Source organism: Protopterus annectens, chromosome 15.part0 (assembly GCF_019279795.1).
Source record: "Protopterus annectens isolate FY-2018-M chromosome 15.part0, PAN1.0, whole genome shotgun sequence".
In the NCBI taxonomy this organism is placed as follows: domain Eukaryota; kingdom Metazoa; phylum Chordata; order Ceratodontiformes; family Protopteridae; genus Protopterus; species Protopterus annectens.
In genome coordinates, this window is record NC_056749.1 from 253,202,759 (window position 1) to 253,221,096 (window position 18,338).

Genomic DNA, 18,338 nt, shown 5'->3' on the forward strand with positions numbered 1-18,338 from the left:
ACAAAATAAATAAAAAATATAACCTGAGCATCTTCAGCCACTATGCACTCCAAAGCAACTATGCCACCAAAAAACTAGGCACTAACACACACCATTTTAATTACTTTATTGGCACGTCTAGAAACAATTAAAAACTACCAAATACCTTGGCACTATACCACTGTGTGTAATCACAACAGGGATAACTCACAAAATTTGTTCACTTCCTTCACATTACCAGTTGTACTCAAAAAAACACAAAAACTGACTGGCCAAACATAGCAATAAAGATGACAGAATGGACTTTTTATGTATGGTTACTATTTTGCAATAAGCCCAGAATTTCCACAAAAAAGATATCCCAAAAGATTGAGAGATAAATTAGAGGAAAGAAAAATACATGCACAAGAAAAACTGATGGACGTTTCAAATTCAAATTTGTGTATATTAATACAATAGATCCATGAAAAACATGACATAGACAGAAAATTCTGATATGTTTGGAGAAAGAAACGACAGAGGAAGTTCAAAAAATAAATAAAAAAATAAATAAAATGCCGAGATTTTTGAAAGGTTTAAAAAAGAAACATGGACACGGGGAAGAAGATCTGCTATGATGCAATATTAATGCAAAGTAGAAAGTCAGACTAATCAATACAAAAAAGCAGCTCCAAAGATATTTGAAGAGAAATACAGGCAAAGGCACCCAGATATGGAAAATTTCATAACACTAAAAATAAGATGACAAAAGGGGAACACAGAACAGAAGATAAGTAAAGCAGAAGTTAAATACAAGAAGAAATTATGGAATACATATGAAGTGAAGGATTAGTGTAGAAAGTCTTAACAGGTTATAAAACAGCATGATGTAACATGTGACGCATGTCACCCAAGTAAGGAGAGCAGTAGGAGTGGGAAATATATGAAGAATAAATAAGGACAGAAGAAAGAAAAAAACATTTAATATGGTCCTGTACTTATGCAAAACTGATCAATACAAAAAGCAGCACCAAAGATATCTGAAGAAAAATACAAGCAAAGACATTCAGATATAGAATATTTCACAATACAAAAAAACAAGAAAACAAAGGGGAGAAATGGAAAACAGGATTTATAATGGAAACATTAAAGAAACAGAAAATGAAATTATGATTCACTTGGGAAGTAAAGGATTTAGTATAGAAACTCCAATTCAGGTAATGTCACAGTATGCTAGAACGAGTCCCCAAATTAAGGAGAAACAGGTGTAATGGAAACATCTGATCACTTGCCACATAAAGATGTTCTCTAGCCCTTGGCAGGAAACCAGTGCGAAAGTTTAGCTAGAGTTACCCAGCAAGGGAATGAGCAGTAAACTGTGGCAACTCTGACACAGTCAATGTTGTGGACTGAAAGGGTAATTAGTTCCCATATGAAAAAAGCAATGGATGATGCAGAATGCAGCTCAAGATAATATTTTGCAGGAAGATGTTTTTGAATTCTCTGTAGAAAGCCTGCGGGAAATAGAGAGCAAAGAATGTGCTCCAAGTTTAGAAGTAAATGAACTAAGGGAAGAGTTGTTTTATTTAATTTAGATATGCATATTAAGATTGATGAAAGAATAGATTACAGAAAGTAAATAAGACCCAAAATGTTAGAAGTCTGATAAAACAAATGAACACAGTAATCAAGACTATCAATAGAAATTCATGTGATATAACACAAGTAATATTATTGTGCAGCTAAATTAATAACAGATAAAGTCTTACCAGAAAAATGCAGAACAATAAGGGAAAGGAAGAAATCAAATGCCATTGTGGAAGCACCGAAAAGAAAAAACTATAAAACAATTACGACTGGAAACAATGGCAAACTACTTCGCAACTGGGTCATGACAAAGGGCAACTTATTATCCCAGGAATAAAAATCCAAAGGGGATATTCCAGGGTGATTCTTCTACACTGCTGCTGGTTTGTCTTGCCCTTAACCTATTAAACTGCCTACTTAACAAATTAGTTCTTGGTTATAATCTGGCTCACAGAAAACATCTAAGTGTAAACATGTTTCATCTTCTTTTTGTGGATGACTTAAAACTGTATAGTTCATCAGATGAGGAGTTGAAAGCACAACTGGAAGTGATCAGAACTTTCTCTGATGATATAAGAATGACATTTGGTTGTGATAAATGTGTGAAAGCAACATTTAAAGCAGTTAAGCTGCAGCACCAAGAAAATATCAACCTGGGACAGGAATGTGATAACGAAGAAATGGAGCAGGAAAGATTGTTTCAATATTTGGGAATCAGTAGGATCGGCAATAAAACATGAACAGATGTGAAAAAAACATAGGAAGGAATACTTCAGAAAATTGAAACTAAAATTGAAAATAACCTTGCCATCCAGGGACAAAGTCCAAGCTATAAACCCATTGCTCTTACTTTTATGACAGTTTTAGGGTTTCTGACTGGCCCCAAAATGCAGCGGATCAGTTGGACAAAAAAAAATAAATAAAATAAACAAGAAAAATGCTTCATGCTTATCAGATAATATATAGCAATCAGTGAATGCCAAAATTATAAATCCCTCCTTATAAAGGTGGTATGGCCCTTCTGAAATATAGATCTGCAATCATGGGACTGCATACACATCTGTTGACCTCTCCAAATCCAAACATAGTGAAAGTGTTAAAACATGAAAAGAAGTCTAAGATGACTTCTCTACCTAGTGTAGCAGAAGCTTATCAGTGTCAAGCGGGAATGGAAATCACACCAGAAGTAGCCAAATTCAGGCAGCAACTGAATGTGAAAAAAAAAGAATGTAAAGACACGGATCAGATATCCATATTGGATACGAACATCTAACAATAAACTCATTAATAAATCAAATACTCTTCCAGATTTTTTAAGTGATCAGCACCCAAAATGATCAGCACCCCACTTACTTAATATATAAGCAATGTACATTACAACTGGATTATTAAACAAAAACACTTCAGTGATACTGTATTTAACTCGCTGCTACAAAAATGCATACAACCCACCTTAAAGTGCCTACCTCTAGAAGGTGCAGTCAAGTACTTCAACCAAACATTCTGAAACATTCCAAGTCTTGTTACTCCCCTAAGAAAATTAAATCAAAACCACATCCTGGTTAAGTATTTAAACTAACCATATAATATCTTTAAGGGATGACCTATGGAGATTCTGGAAACTTCCATAAAATACCATCCTTTCATGCTTACAGAATAGCCAGAAATAAAGTAAAAATGCAATACAAAGAGTAAACAACTATCACAAGCTGCAATCCTCCAACATGAAAAGCCCTAAACTATTTGGTTACTCTATTAACAGACTTGTATACCAGGAAAAAATCTGAATACCGCAGGGCTGGTACACTTCGGCCAAGCAGTTACCTCCATACCACAAACCCAAAGCATAACCTTTAACAAGTATAGAAATCCATACAAAAATTCCAATAACTAACCATATAATTTTACCGAAGAAAGCAACACAGATAATAATCAAGGTAACCTAACCCTAAATCCAGTTTCTATAGATAAAAAAGTAAAAGCAGCCACATATTATATAGCTTCTGATTTCCACTGAATAGTGGCAAACTCCATAATACATCCAGTAGCAATATTAATAAACAGATCTCTAAGGGAATATAATGTACCGTCTGTTATAGAAAGCAGTCCTTCATAATACCAATCCACAAATTATGTCAGGACTTCATTCTTTCAAACTTTAGTTCAATTTTAGTGTTGGTTCTCCTCTACAAAATACTTGAGAAATGCATACATAAACAGTACGCTATCCAACACAAAATAGTCTTTTATAACCAACTTAGCATGGTGTCCGACTAGGACACTCTACAGATTCTAAACTCTTATTCTTTTTAGACACCAGTAAATTCTTACCTGACTCAAGCTACTATTACTGTTTGTTTATTCGTAGATCAATCTATCAAAACTTTTTGACACAGTGTCTTACAATAAATTACTATCAAGACTTTCTCAAACAGGCGTAACCCCTTCTACACTCAGCTGGTGGAAAAACTCATACTCTACATAATTTCAACAAGTGTGAGAGTTCTTCAAGGCTCTATCCTTGGTCCAATTCAGTTTAACGTATACATAATAACATATACAAAGATTATTGACCATTCAGCTTTGGTGCACTATGCAATGACTTTAGCATGATATGCTTTGATATTACACTTGCACAGCTACACCTACAAATTTAAATGCAGTTTATATAACTTGAGGAATAGATGAAAACCATCATCTAATATTCAATGTTAAAATATCTAAAATAATGTTCTTTACCTAAAATCATCAGACAAAGAACATGTCTGTTATTAACATAGTATAAAAAAATACTCCGGAAGAAGTGCAACATACTAATTATTATAGATGATTATTAGCCCTGTCATTATGCACAGTATAACCAAAAACTTCTGCATAAAACAAGACAACAGATAAATACACGAAAAAAAGATATATGGTCAAGTACTTTCATCATTAATGTAGCAGACTTCATCCTCACTGCAGTGGGATCTCAGAGTTAGAATATTTAATTTGCAGGGGATGTGGGGGGTGCAGGGGTGCTCGCCCCCCTGCTCAGACATGAATGACAGTGTAGTTGTTTCACTTACGTTTGCACCTACACTGCCATCATGGCCAATTTACGACATAAATGTTGAATCTGTTGAATTTGTTCAACAGATTCAACATTATAACCTAATTAGTATGCCAGACGTCTGACGTCATTTTTGTAGTGTTGAATGTTCAGTTTTCTGAACTTCGATAAATGAAATTTATGCAATATTAGTCTTAGTTATGCTGGTGAATATATCTTATGTAAGCATTAGAGGACCACCTGCTAAGCCTTTTGATACTTTCAGCGGACTGGCTTGAAGCAGCTAATTTAGAAGCTCGACCAATTCTAAATGAGTGTGACATGTAAGGTCTGGGACAATTATCTAAGTGTTTTAAAACATGCCTGAGTTGGCTGGAGAGATGAGTAATGGTTATCTTATGACCTACACTGTGAATGAATACAAATTTTTTATTGCTTGGATATGGAGTTAGATCCTTGAATGTTCTTCTCCATGAAAGAGGACAAATGAGGAAATCCTTGCTTCTTTGTAAGGTAATCTGGTGTCCATGACTTGTTTGGTCTGTTTTGGATCTGAAGATCCAGATAAGGACCACCTCCATATTGAAAATTTCATCTAACCATTTAAGGTTACTAATCAATTCACTAACTCTGAAAGCTCCAAAGTATAACCATGAGAATAATGTAATCCAAAAGGAAAGTTTTTCCTCTATTTGCCAAGTTTTTCTGCATAGCCGCCTATTTTGAGCATTTTCTGGCTTGTTAAACTTGATTTCTGCATTAGTAACTGTATTTAGAGCACAACCTATAGCTGTTTACTGAATTTCCTGTTTGCACTTATTTCTAAAATCAATTTTTTTTTTCAAAACTTGCATTTTATCTGTCTTTGGCCTAGCACTCTTGTGTGGGGTCATTTACTGCACTGTTATAACTTGTTGATACTTGTGAACCTCGGTTATCTCTGAAAAAAACAAAAAAACAAAAAAAATCTTGCTTTTTTTCCACTTTTCTGAGATTTAAAAAAGTTCAGTTACAGGCTTGCGAACTGTTTGTAAGTTTCTTAGAGGCCATTTTTTGCTTGGGCTAAAGGGAAGTCTCTCTGTTGATCAGTGGCAGTGAAAAACATTGAGCAGCCTGCCTGCCCCTGTGGGAGTGGTTACTGACTTGAAACTGTAGTTTTATTGGCCATTTTGGGTCAATTCCAAACTCCATCTTCCTCTCTTAAAACCCTTTTTTGCGTGGTTTTGCGCGTTTTTGTGCATAGCGCAACAGCGGGCAGTGCCGCCTAATTGGGTTTAAACTATTCCTGGCTCCACAAAGTCTGCTCTTCACTTTTTCCCTTAGAACTGCTCTCTCTCTCTCAATTTAAACACCATATTCTCATTCTAAGGCCCTTCACTTTTCCAATTAATTAATCCTACAAGTTAGCACTATTAAACCATAAGCACTACTTACTCATACTCTCTACGATTACCCTGTCCTCTATTCGTCCGTCTTAAATTCAGTTTCCCTATATTACTCTAGCATGTCCAAAGGTCAGTCAATGGTTTCCTCTCCAGTCCAGCTGGTGAATCTGGGAATTTTGAGGCAATGTTACAACTGTCTCATGTACACGGACAACCCTCTCCTCCTCCAAACAGGTTCAAATATATGTGAGAGATGCAACTATTTAGCCAAACTGGAGGCTGAGCTCTCTCATCTCAAAACTGGTGTAACCAGTCAGGAGGAGAAGGTAACCTCACACAACACAATTCCAGTATCACATAGTCCCACCACATCAGCGAACCAAACACAAATACACAAAAACATACTCGGAGGCTCTAAATAAAAATCTACCTAAGCAACAGAGACCTCCAAAGCAGACATCCAAGCAAACGCTACCTCAAAACAAAACACGCACAACACATAGCCCACAAAGTCAGTGTGCCAAGCAGCCACAGCCCTTAAGGCTGAATAACACACCTGATACTCTTGTAATAGGTGACTCTATTGTCAGACACACTGATGTCCCGCTCACCAGGCTGAATAAAGAGAAGGTCACGGTGAGCTGCCTGTCGGGTGCTAGGATCCGCCACATAACGCAAGCACTCAGGTCACTCCAAAGCAAATACAAATATGACTCAGTCATTGTACATGCTGGTGTGAATGACCTGAGACTTACCTTCCTGGACTACATGAAAAGAGACAGAGGAGCTCTCTGCTCATGTTGCCCAGGCTGGTATGACCCTGACCTTGAGCAGCATCTTACCCTCACCTAGAATGATGCCACAGTACAAAGACAAAATAATCAATTTTAACAATTGGCTAAAATTTTGGTGTCATTCAAAGGGGATCCAGTGTCTGTCAGCCTGGGATGACATGCTCGACAAGCCACGTTGCTTCGCTAGGGACGGCTTGCACCTGTCACCACTGGGCTTTCGGATATTGGCAAAGGCTCTTGCCACCCCCATAGTGCCTTTTTTAGGCAAGGCTCAAAAGTCAAACCCACCCCCATAGACAGCACAAGGAACAAGAAACTAAGGGTAATGCTGCTTAACGCCAGAAGTCTTAACCTCAAGATGCACGCACTCGAAGCTCTCCTCAGTATGGAGAACATCGATATCTGTGCAGTGACAGAAACCTGGTTCAAGGCTCCAGAGAGCACCCCAGCACTACCAGGCTATACCTCATATCATGCTTTTCAGCCCCAAAACCCAGACCGAACCACAAAAGGAGGGGGAGTTTCCATATTTATCAAGGATATCCACACCTCCAGGTTAGTGGCATTGCACGAAGTATCGGAGACCATCCATGTGCAACTAACAGTGGGCAAGACTGCTTTTCAGTTTATAGCATCCTACAGACCACTCTCTCAAAGTCAGGAATCCCACTCTGCTTTCCTGAAAACATTGGAGAACATGAAGATCTCTCCGAACACCATTATATTGGGCGACTTCAACTACCCAAACATTGACTGGGAGCACTACTCAAGCCCCAGCACCTTAGCCCAAAGGTTCCTGGAAATTATAAACTCAAATGCTATGGAACATCTAGTCACCACTCCCACAAGAGGGGACAACATACTAGACCTGATCATTACCAACATGGGAACTCTATGCTCCACACCAGAAGTATATCCTTCATTGGTAAGATCAGACCATAAATTAATTTCACTGGATGTCCACATCCCGACCCCACACCCAGCCCAGAAAACCACAGTGAAAAACTACTCAAAAGCGAACTTCTCACTTCTCAAAACTGAAGTGGAATCCTTCAAGGCCCCAGGGCCAGTGGAAACTACGGCCCAAACTGCAGAATCCTATACAAACGCATTCTACGGACATCTCCAGGAATGCATGGATCATGCCATCCCAAACAAAACCAAGACCCAATCATCCAAAGGCAGGCGTCCAGTCTGGTGGACCCCTGCCATAAATAAACTGTACAACAGAAGGAGGAAGCTACTACATGATAGAGCAAAATCCCTAATAGGGAAGGCATCTCTGATCAGCACTAGCAAAAAATTACGATCCCTCATAAAATCCTCCAAGGCCAGCTTCGAGAGAAAAATTGCACAGGACACCAAAGACAATCATAAGGCTTTTTTCAGTTATGTTAGGAACCTGGGATGCAACTCCCAGACTTGCTCTGAGTTGATTCTAAATGACAAAAAATACACTGAACCCACAGACATTGCCAATATCCTGGCAGACAGGTTCAGTGCAAACTTCTCCACCCCTGCCCCCCAAAAGAGCAAGTATCTATCCCGGCAGAGGGCTGCCCCCCCAAACATCTCTGATGCTCAGGTGAAGGCTGCCCTCTCCAAAGCAAAAAAACACTGCTTCCATGGGACCAGATGGCGTCCCAGGTTGCGTCCTACATGAACTCCAAGAGGAACTAATCCCTCAAATAAAACAGCTATACAATCTCAGCCTCACTACAGGATATGTGCCCACAGAATGGCATACAGCAACAGTGGTCCCACTCCACAAAGGTGGAGCCTCTACGGACCCTGGAAACTATCGCCCCATAAGCCTGACTAGCTTAGTCTGCAAGGCTATGGAGAGGATCATCATGGAGCTCATAAACAAAGACATTGGGGACCTACAGACACTAGATCCTACCCAGTTCGGCTTTGTCAAGGGCAGATCCTGCCTTTTGAACCTGGATGACTTCTTCGAAACAGTCACCAAAGCCATAGATGAAGGGAAGGTAGTCCACACAGCCTATCTGGACCTTGCAAAGGCATTTGACACAATACCCCACTCGGGCATCATAGATAAGCTATCCAGCTTAAATATAAACCCGTCACAAGATGTGTCGCAAACTGGCTCAAAGACAGAACTCACATTGTGAGAGTTGCTGTAGCCATGTCAGACTCGAAACCGGTCACAAGTGGTGTCCCACAGGGTTCTGTCCTGGGACCACACTTGTTTGGTATATACTTTTCCGAGGTACAGGCAAACGTGGGAGGACTATGGCTCACCAAGTTCGCAGACGACTGCAAACTGGGCGCCATAATCGACTCTCCAGCTGACACAAACATCCTTCAAAAAGGTTTCACAGAGACAGATAACTGGTGCCAGTGCCATGGTTTAAAGCTAAATGCCAAAAAATGTATAGTCATACCCTTTGGCAAAAACAATGTGCCCACAAATTACCACATAGGCAGAAACCCATTAAGTACAGAGAAAGTTATTAGGGACCTGGGGACCCAAGTTGATAGCAATCTCTCCTTTGAAAACCACATTGCCAAAGTGGTTAGAAAGACCTTCTACATAGCCCACCTCATCACGAAGGGTTTCACATCTAGATCAAGAGAGGTAATCGTGCCCCTTTATTCATCCCTCATCAGGCCCATCATAGAATACAATGCCCTTTTTGGGATGTACCTTACCCGACACCTGCAGCAATTAGAAAGACCCCAAAAGTATCTCACCAAGAGGATCAAGGGTCTCAAACAGATGCCATATGCTGCTCGGTTAAAAAAACTCCAGCTCTACTCAGTTGCATACCGCCTACTTCGAGGCGATCTATGCCTGGCATACCTTTGTTATGTCAAATCCAGAATTAATGGACATGCTCCACCTCAGTAAATCTAAATCCCTTAGAGCCACACGCTCGAGGGACTTGAACCTCAGCACAGAAATAAATAGAACTTGCTGGAGGGACAGGTTCATAACCCAGAGGCTCCCTTCGCTCTGGAATAGAATTCCAGTTCATGTGAGGCAGAGCACCTCACTGAATCTCTTCAAGAAGAATCTCGATAGGTGGATGGGGGATCGTAGGTTTGTCCCAGGGATTACTCCCATGTCACTATTAGTCAGAGGCACAGTAAACTAAACCTTAAAAAGGGCACAGTATACTCAAATCAAGGGGTGGCGTAAGCCATACAGAATCGGGCTAGGCTTATAATTGCCCCAGGGCAGATAGCCTAGTATGAACCTATGAACCTATGAAATGACTGTAGTATGAATCAGAGCATGCAGACTGAGGAAAAATGGACTTCAATAGTGCTATATCTATCGGGCAACTCTTATTGTGTTTAGAACTTCTAAAATAAGCTCACCCTTTAAATAGCCTGGCAATTGTCTGGGGTTTGGTGACATTAGGAACTTGAAATATTCTGGCAAATAAATTTAAAGCTAACATGTGGATTCTGACTGTACCTTGGGCAAGCCCCTGTGATTGCTGTGATGAAGGTACCGTAAAACTGTTTGGTAAGAAATTGGTTGCACTGGCTCTCAGAACTGAGGAAAAATTGAGTAAACTGTACAACTTGTGAGATGTATACTTTCTTGGTACTATTGGACCCGAATTTCCAAAACCAAGATTTTTTGTTATCCTTCTCCAATTATCCAAATTCTTTCTGGTATCAGGGTGGGGAAAGGTTCTGATTGAAGAGTCAAATTTTTGAATAGATGAACCTGTAATTGAGAAAGCGCATCAACTAGTTTACTCTTGGCTCCAATAATGTGCACTGCTGTGAAGGATATTTGGATATTTAAAGACACAAGCACCAAAAGCCTTAAAATGGCAAAGTTCTAGAAGACTTTTTGATAAGGATATCCACAACTGCTTGGAATTCTGATGTAAACATGACACTTTTATTTCTGAATTGATCTGGCCATATTTGGATTGAAAATCATATAGTAACATTTCAAAAAAGTGATGTCTTTCCTCCTTGATTGTAGCCAGCTTTCTGGCCATAGTTGTGAATTATTATCCACTGAAATTACCACCCATATTGAATTTGCCGGAGGCATCTGTGAACAATTGTATGTTTTCATTTAATACGAAATTATCCAGCCAAAAAGTTGTACCATTGTAATCCAATAGGAACTAGGACCAGCGTCTGAGGTCTTCTTTAACTCTAATGTTGGTCTTAACCCTGTGGTGTTTTTTATGAACTCCTCATAAAAGGTCCAGTATAGATGTGGTAAAGATTCTACCAAGTACTGCTGCTCAGCATGCAAAGCTGAGAAGACCTAACAGCTCAATGATCTGTCTGATGGTAGCTCTCAATAACCTGTTAACAGCCATGGAAACCTTTGTAAATTTTTTTTTTTTTTTGGTAAACAAAAACTGTCTTGTGTGGTGTCCTATGGGAATCATATAACTTGATGAATGCCTAGCAACTTCCTTTGTTTGAGCTTCCCCCTCTTCTGTGATTAAAAGATTATCCACATATTGTACACAAAGAAAGGAGGGATTCAACTATTTCCAGAAGCATAAAAGGCTCTTGCTGAAACAATTGAATATTGAGCAGGCTACCAAGCCCTCCACTGACATAGCTGTTTCAAAGAAATACATGCCCATAAATTCCATGCCTAACAAGTGGCATTCCTGAGATCAGATGGGCAAAAGGTGGAATGCAGACTGTATGTCTACTTTTGCAATCCATGGATCTCTGGGCCTTTTCATGATAACTACAGCATCTTCTAATGAAGTCTACTGCACGCTGGAATCTTCCTTATCTGTGCTGTCTTTTACGGATAGTCCGTTGTCGATTAAATAACAGTTACCTGTTTTTTGGGGAATCAAGCCTAGGGGAAAAATATTGAAATGATCTAATGGAGGTGCTGAAAATGGACCCTTGTTATGAGCTAGCCGGAATTCTTTAGAGATGAGTTCATGCACTATGTTCTTTACCATTAATTAATCTTATTTTTTTGTATCATGGAAGTGTTTTGTGGTTGTAGCATCTTATGGAGAATCCTTTGGGAAAACCTTGAATGAAAAAGTTGCCTGCTGTTTTGTCTGGGTAAAGCTTTAGGAGTTCTTTGAGAACCTTTGATTTTAAAGGGAAAATTGTTCCAGAGGGGCTTATCTGAGAGAAAATTGTGGGCTCTGCTGTAGCCACAAAAATAAGTTTTATTCCTATCCAGTCTGAACCAAGTATTGGTTTGGTCCCTGTTCTAAATCTGATTTAGGCTAAGAGCTGTTCTGGAGACCTTGTGCTAACATCTTGAAGCTGGATGTCTTTCCCCAAATATTTTGCATGCATGAGGGAATCTGTAAACAGGCCATACACAGCTACCTGAGTTAAATATCCAGCAGGCTTTGCCCTTCACTGGTCAATAGTTCTCTTGTTGGATGGATTAATTTTGTAGTTTATAAACCACTATGTTATCCAGGTGTCTGCATATTTGGTATCCCATTTGAAATTGCTACCTTTTGCCATAAGTTTTCTTAATCTTTGGCCATAATGTTGCCAAGCCATCCCCCCTTTTAACACATGAGTATCCCTTACTATAAGGAAGTGACCTAGCAGAGGGGTGGCCCTATTTTTGATACCACCACCATGCAGTGTATGAACCCTACTATCCAGTTGTCCCAAGACTTTACATTTACATTTTTTGGTTATCATCTGCCCAGTACTGCCAGTGCTTCTCTCTGGTATTTGGACCATTTTAGTTCAGTGCCTGTGATCCTCTGTGTGTCATCCTTATCCATTAGATCAAAAATGTGTATAAATTCACTTTTTGAGATATTTTATTTTACCATTTATGATATATGAGCAGCTATAGCGGAGTTCTGCATTACGTCTTCATAGATCATGTTACTGGTGATTGTATTGCTGTTGTTATGCTATGAAGTTGCTATGGAACTCCTTGAATCACTGGGTGCTGTAGGTAATAAAGGACGGGGTCTTGGAAGTATAAGTGTTTAACTCTATAAGCCTTTGACTGGTGGAGGTGTTGCTGTTTCTGCCTACTATTTGAGCTAACCTAACCATGTCTTAGTGAGTGTTTCAGTGAATGTCAATGAATATTCATCAATGTCCCCCAAATGTTCCTCTCTTTGATTATTAAGTATTACTGCCTTAGTCATGCCCGTTGTGATATGCTAAGAATTGTCCCTGATGTCTGGAACTGGTACCGCCTTCTTGTTTTTCCTTCTTCAACTTTTAGAAGCAGGGCCTTGTTCTACATTGACTGCATCAGTCAATTGCCCTGCTGTTCTCTTTGAGCTCAACTAGATAAATAACGTCACTTTCTCATTCTCCTCTGCCAAAAACTCTTTAAAGAACAATCTGGTTTATTCTAAAATATGTCTCCATCTTTGTTTCAAATCTTGTAAAAATTCCATGGTGAAAAGGCCTAAAAATGGGGTCTATATTATATCATCAAACGCTTAAAAAAGCAAACGCTGATTGATCGACCTAACTTAACCGAAAGCTTACAACCTCTAACTGTCAGACCAGCGATTTTTTTTCCCAGGGAAAAAAAAAAAAAATCGCTGATCCAAAACACATACACACAACACAAGCACACCAAACAAACAGAAATCCACACACATACACCTAAAATCTGATACCTAACCCTACACTAAACTATGCACACACCACTAACTACCCACTTACCTTAACCCAAACCCTAAGGTCCGTCACTATCACACACTCACCTCACCTGCTCCCTAACCCTAACTCACTTAAATCCGCCCTAACCCTCATGTCCACTCAATCGCACACACACCTAACCCGAGCCCTAACCCTAACTCACCTAAATCACCCTAACACTCACATCCACACAATCGCACACTTACCTAAATCCGATCGGTAACTTTCCACCATAACACTGAAAATACCGAAGCAACAGAAACGGACAACCAAATTCTTTCCCTAGGAAAAAAGTCACTTGGGGAGTTAATAATGCCTTCCAGTTTACAGTTGTCTGCGGACTTAGTCAGTCAGAGTCCCTCCCTGTTGGCCTGGACGTTTGAGAACTAGATGCCAAACGAAAGAGGACCCAGGACCGATCCCTGTGGGACTCCACTCATGACTGGTCGACAGTCTGACTTGTAGTCTGCTACGTTCACACTGTGGGGTCTATCTGGGATCCAATTTGCAACCCACCTAGTGATATAGGAGTTGATGCTCAGTTTGGTGAGTTTATCAATAATTCTTGAGTGGGGAATGGTATCAAAGGCCTTGGCCAGATCGAGGTAGGCTGTATGAACTGCCTTGCCCTCATCCACAGCTCTGCTGACTGACTCAGAAGTCAAAAAGGTGGAGCAGGCATGTTCTACCTTTCACAAAACCAAACTGCGTGGGATCTAGAGTTTGGAGATTCCCTATATCCTTGTCAATTAGGTCCAAGATGATGTACTCCATAGCCTTTCATATCAGACTTGTCAGGCTAATGGGGTGATAATTCCCAGGGTCTGTAGTCGCTCTCCCTTTATGGAGTGGGATGACTGTAGCAGTGCGCCATTTGGTAGGGTCCAAGCCGGAGGTGAGGCTGTGACTGAACAGGGCACACAGATGTGGTGCCAGTTCAGTTTGTAGTTCATACAGAACACATCCATGGATATTGCCGGGTCCCATGGAAGCTGTATTCTTGGCCTTGGGCAATGCAGCTTTAACCTGTGCTGCAGTAAAGCTGGGTGCCTGTCATTCCTCCGGTATTGTGATTGGTCCTTTGGGGGGGGGAGGGGTAAAGTTGCCACTGAATCTGTTAGCCAGTATGTTGGTAATATCTGTTGGCTCAGTATAGGAGGTACCATTGTGCAGTAACTCAGAGCAAACCTGGGCATTGCCGTGGAGATATCTGATATAACTACAGAAGGCTTTGTGGTTGTTTTTAGTGTCTGCTGCAAATCTGCCTTCATAGCTGGCTTTAGAGGTTTTGATGAGGATTCTCAACTGTAAGGATCTATTCCATACACCCTAGTTTCAATCCTGTGATGAAAGAAATGTCATTCCCAAAGATGTCAAAAGCCATGAGACGAGCTTTCTCAAACAAAACTATTCAAGACTGTATGTGTCAGCCAGTTCAATTTCTATTTAAAGACCCCTTGTTTCGTAAATAAATCATGTGAAAGAACACCTACTGTAACAGTATTTATACAGATGAGCACTTATTTAATTGTTTGTCCTAAAATGGTTTCCTAAATGAGTGTTATTTTCACTGTATATAACAAGGTAATTTTTTTCTTTAATGTTAGCTCAGGTCGCACTACCGTTCAGCAGTTGCTCTGCTTCAGATGGCTTAGTTCACAGGTGTCGACATAATTAAGTCCTGGGCTGGCTGCATTTTTGCAGAAATACCTTTAGTTAAACCATTGTTTATTTAACTCAATTACATTTCTAGTTTATTTTTGTTGAATTGTGTGAAATAAAAGGAACATTTGCAGTATCTTTTGTGTTAGACCTATGGGACCTTTCTCTTATTTGTCTGTGTTACTCCTGACACAGCTGAGTAAGGGATCTGTAGGCTCCTAACTTGAGTTCATATGTAGATACACAGCATCACAAGAAACGGGTCTATATTATATTCTTCAAAGCTGACAATGTCGAATCAGACATTGTCGACATGAGAATAGCAAACACTGAGAATCTCGAATGTGTAAACAGAAATCTCCATAAGGGGAGATTTCCATTTACTGCAATGTAGTGCAGTCTCGGAGTTGATATATTTAAGTAGCGGGGGGGTGTGGGGATGCAGGGTGGCTTGCCCCCCTGCTTAAACCAGTTAGGGTACTTTTGTCTTTTTTTTTGGGGGGGGGGGTCTATATTATAAGTTCGATGGTTGAAAACATCGACCATATGGTGTCAACCCTACAGTGTTAGATGTTTTCAACCTTCGAGCTTATAATATAGACTCTAAGAAACATGTGTTTTTTTTTCCAAAATATAATCCTGATTTGATATTAATTTCAAACTATATGATATGAAATAACTTTCTAGTGCAATAAGTAAAGGAGACAAAGTGTAAACACATACATGTCATTCCTCTTTTACAATCATCTGCACACCAGAAATGAATGTGGACTTGTCAAGGATCAGTCGCAGTGTCGTTACTCAGATAATACTGCTTCTGCTTCATTAGAAGCAACGATACAGTGAAAATCAAACTGAAGTGTCAAACACCAGCGTTTAACGAAACGGTACTTCCATGATGCATTTAGCACCGATGCTTTACATTGTCATGCTAGCATCAACGTCAAATTAAAAATGAAACAGATCAGTGGCCTCTATTTAGGTTACCATCATGCTGGTGCACTTGGCAAAATTATGATAATTTCATGACGTTATCTACTCACTTCCTAAAGAATGAAACTTAATCGGTTAGCTATTTAAATAAAGAAAACCCCAGCTTAGGAAGGAACATTGTAAATAATGCATACAATCATTAAGGTATGTTGTGTATTACACCCTTTTTACATTGGGTTGTACTGTAGATTATCACTGGCGGCTTAATTGCCTTCTTTTGTTCAGTGCTGCATTTTGTGTACATTTTGTGTACTTTACTTTTGTTATCTGTGTAGTGACTGCTGCCGTACTGTTGCTCAACCTGAGCCCAGGTCATGGCTGAAGATTGTCTTCCTGGTCAGAGAAAATGTCATGTACCAATATTAATTGTGTCAGGGAAAATCTATCATTATAATCCATAAATGACATTTATAATATAATTAATAGTACGCTTTAATATATCACTAAATGATATGGAACAGAAACACAGGCAACAACTCTTAGATTACAAGTAACATTCAAAATGAATTGCACATTTGTCTTTGCCAAACTAAGTATCATTTCCACTACTAAGAATGAGCACACAGATAACAGAAAGTGCATGGCTGTCCTGAGGCAGTAAGGAATCGGATAAAATATTGTTGTTGTTGTTGTTGTATCTTTCGGCTTTTCCCGGTTAGGGGTCGCCACAGCGGAACTCTGCTCCGCTAATGATTGGCAGTAGATTTTTACGTACCGATTTGCCAGCCCTGACGCACAACCTTCAAGTCGGATAAAATATTAATGGCACAATATACTGAAATGCTCTTATGCAAGTGCCATTGATGAAGCACTATCAATTGGATTCCTTCCTAACCCTGCAGCACCTCACCTGAGCCTTCTCTTACCTTTTGATCAAAGGCTAGACCTGCAAAATGGCAGCAGATATCAGATGGGATGTACCACTAACATCTACTGCCGGAGTTACTAACCGAAGAGCAGACACTAATATTGCAGTGCTTTTTTTTTTCAGAATGGCAGACAAGATGATCAGATTGGCAGCAAAAAACTGATAAGACCTTTACATAAATCTGCACAGTAATTTGGAGGAAGGAGCCACTAAACATGAGAAATGATCTAATTACTTTAAAGGAGCTCTTCAAAGAGACATTTAAAATGACACCTGGAAACCATTACTGTGTTAATGTCATGAAAATGTTCCTGAATGTGCTGTACCAGCAGAGGCTAATCCACAATTAGAACCTTTCATGCTTGATAATTAGATATTTCATGCCTGAACTGAATATAGTCCACTAGGCAGCTTTACATTTCAAAATAATGTATTCTGAGGGTCACACATCCCCATACACTGTGCATCCATTCACTGCCATCTTAAAAATGCTGCCTCTTATCAAACTGCAGTCTTTGTACATAATAACTAGCTACCAGAAGGGGCTAACAATCATTTTATGTTATTTTTTCAAATGTTTTTATTATGCTTTCGGATACGTTTCCTTGAATATGTAAATCTTATGGCTACACAGTTCTTTAGAAAAAGCTCACAATCTAAATGTTTTTTTTCACTGTAAGAGGCATGAATGAGACACAGCTAAACATCCACATTATCTGAAAATATATGGTTTATTTCTTTTTTTCTGTTTTAGCTCTCATTTTTTACTAGAGCAAAATATACATTATTGATCTGTTTCCTTAAACGCGGCAGAAGCATGAAATGGTAAGGCACCTACCACACTAATCAAGTTTGTTGATGAAATAGGATGGCTTTCCATTTCCGAATCAGCATTATTACTTGCCAGTAGATGAGGAAACTGGTCATTAGGGTCTCTGTGAAAAGCCGATTTCATGAAGACTGCTGGGAGTTTACTAACTCGTGTCTCTGGTGAATAATGGCCCATGCTGCTGTGCGTCTTCATGCTGTCACTGTTTAAGCTTTTGGCAATGTTCTGTGCATGATGATAGATAAACAAAGGTTTTCCAGCCTTTCTTTGGTGAACTGCCAAGAAGTGATCATTGTCTCCCGAGAAGCACCCTAAAAAGGACAGAAATTATACCACTGTTAACATGACTGTGACTTAAATCGGAGCTAATGGAATCAGTATAGATTCTGAATTTATTTGCCTTATAGGAGCATTGATTTTCTTAAATGCATGTCTTATTTCATACTGTTGATGCAAATGGCTGAAACATACTGGCATATAAAAACACTTAGAATAACACTTTGTATTTGCACAGCTGAATACTGTGTAAGCAAGTTTGTCTAACTAAAAGTGAGAAACACCTTCAACCTATAACATGAAAATACTGAAA

The 18,338-nt window shown here is 39.4% G+C and overlaps 1 protein-coding gene across 2 annotated transcripts in view; it reads right to left on the bottom strand.

Annotated features, from left to right (window-relative positions):
• PTPRR (protein tyrosine phosphatase receptor type R) overlaps positions 1-18,054 on the bottom strand; it is a 1,539,596-nt gene extending 1,521,542 nt beyond the window's left edge. For both annotated transcript variants that reach the window (XM_044057006.1, XM_044057007.1), the window contains exon 1: positions 17,759-18,054. In XM_044057006.1, coding sequence (XP_043912941.1) covers positions 17,759-17,944 — 186 coding nt within the window. In that variant the 5' untranslated portion in view covers positions 17,945-18,054. The remainder of the gene's footprint in view (positions 1-17,758) is intronic.
• Between the last annotated feature and the right edge of the window lie 284 nt (positions 18,055-18,338).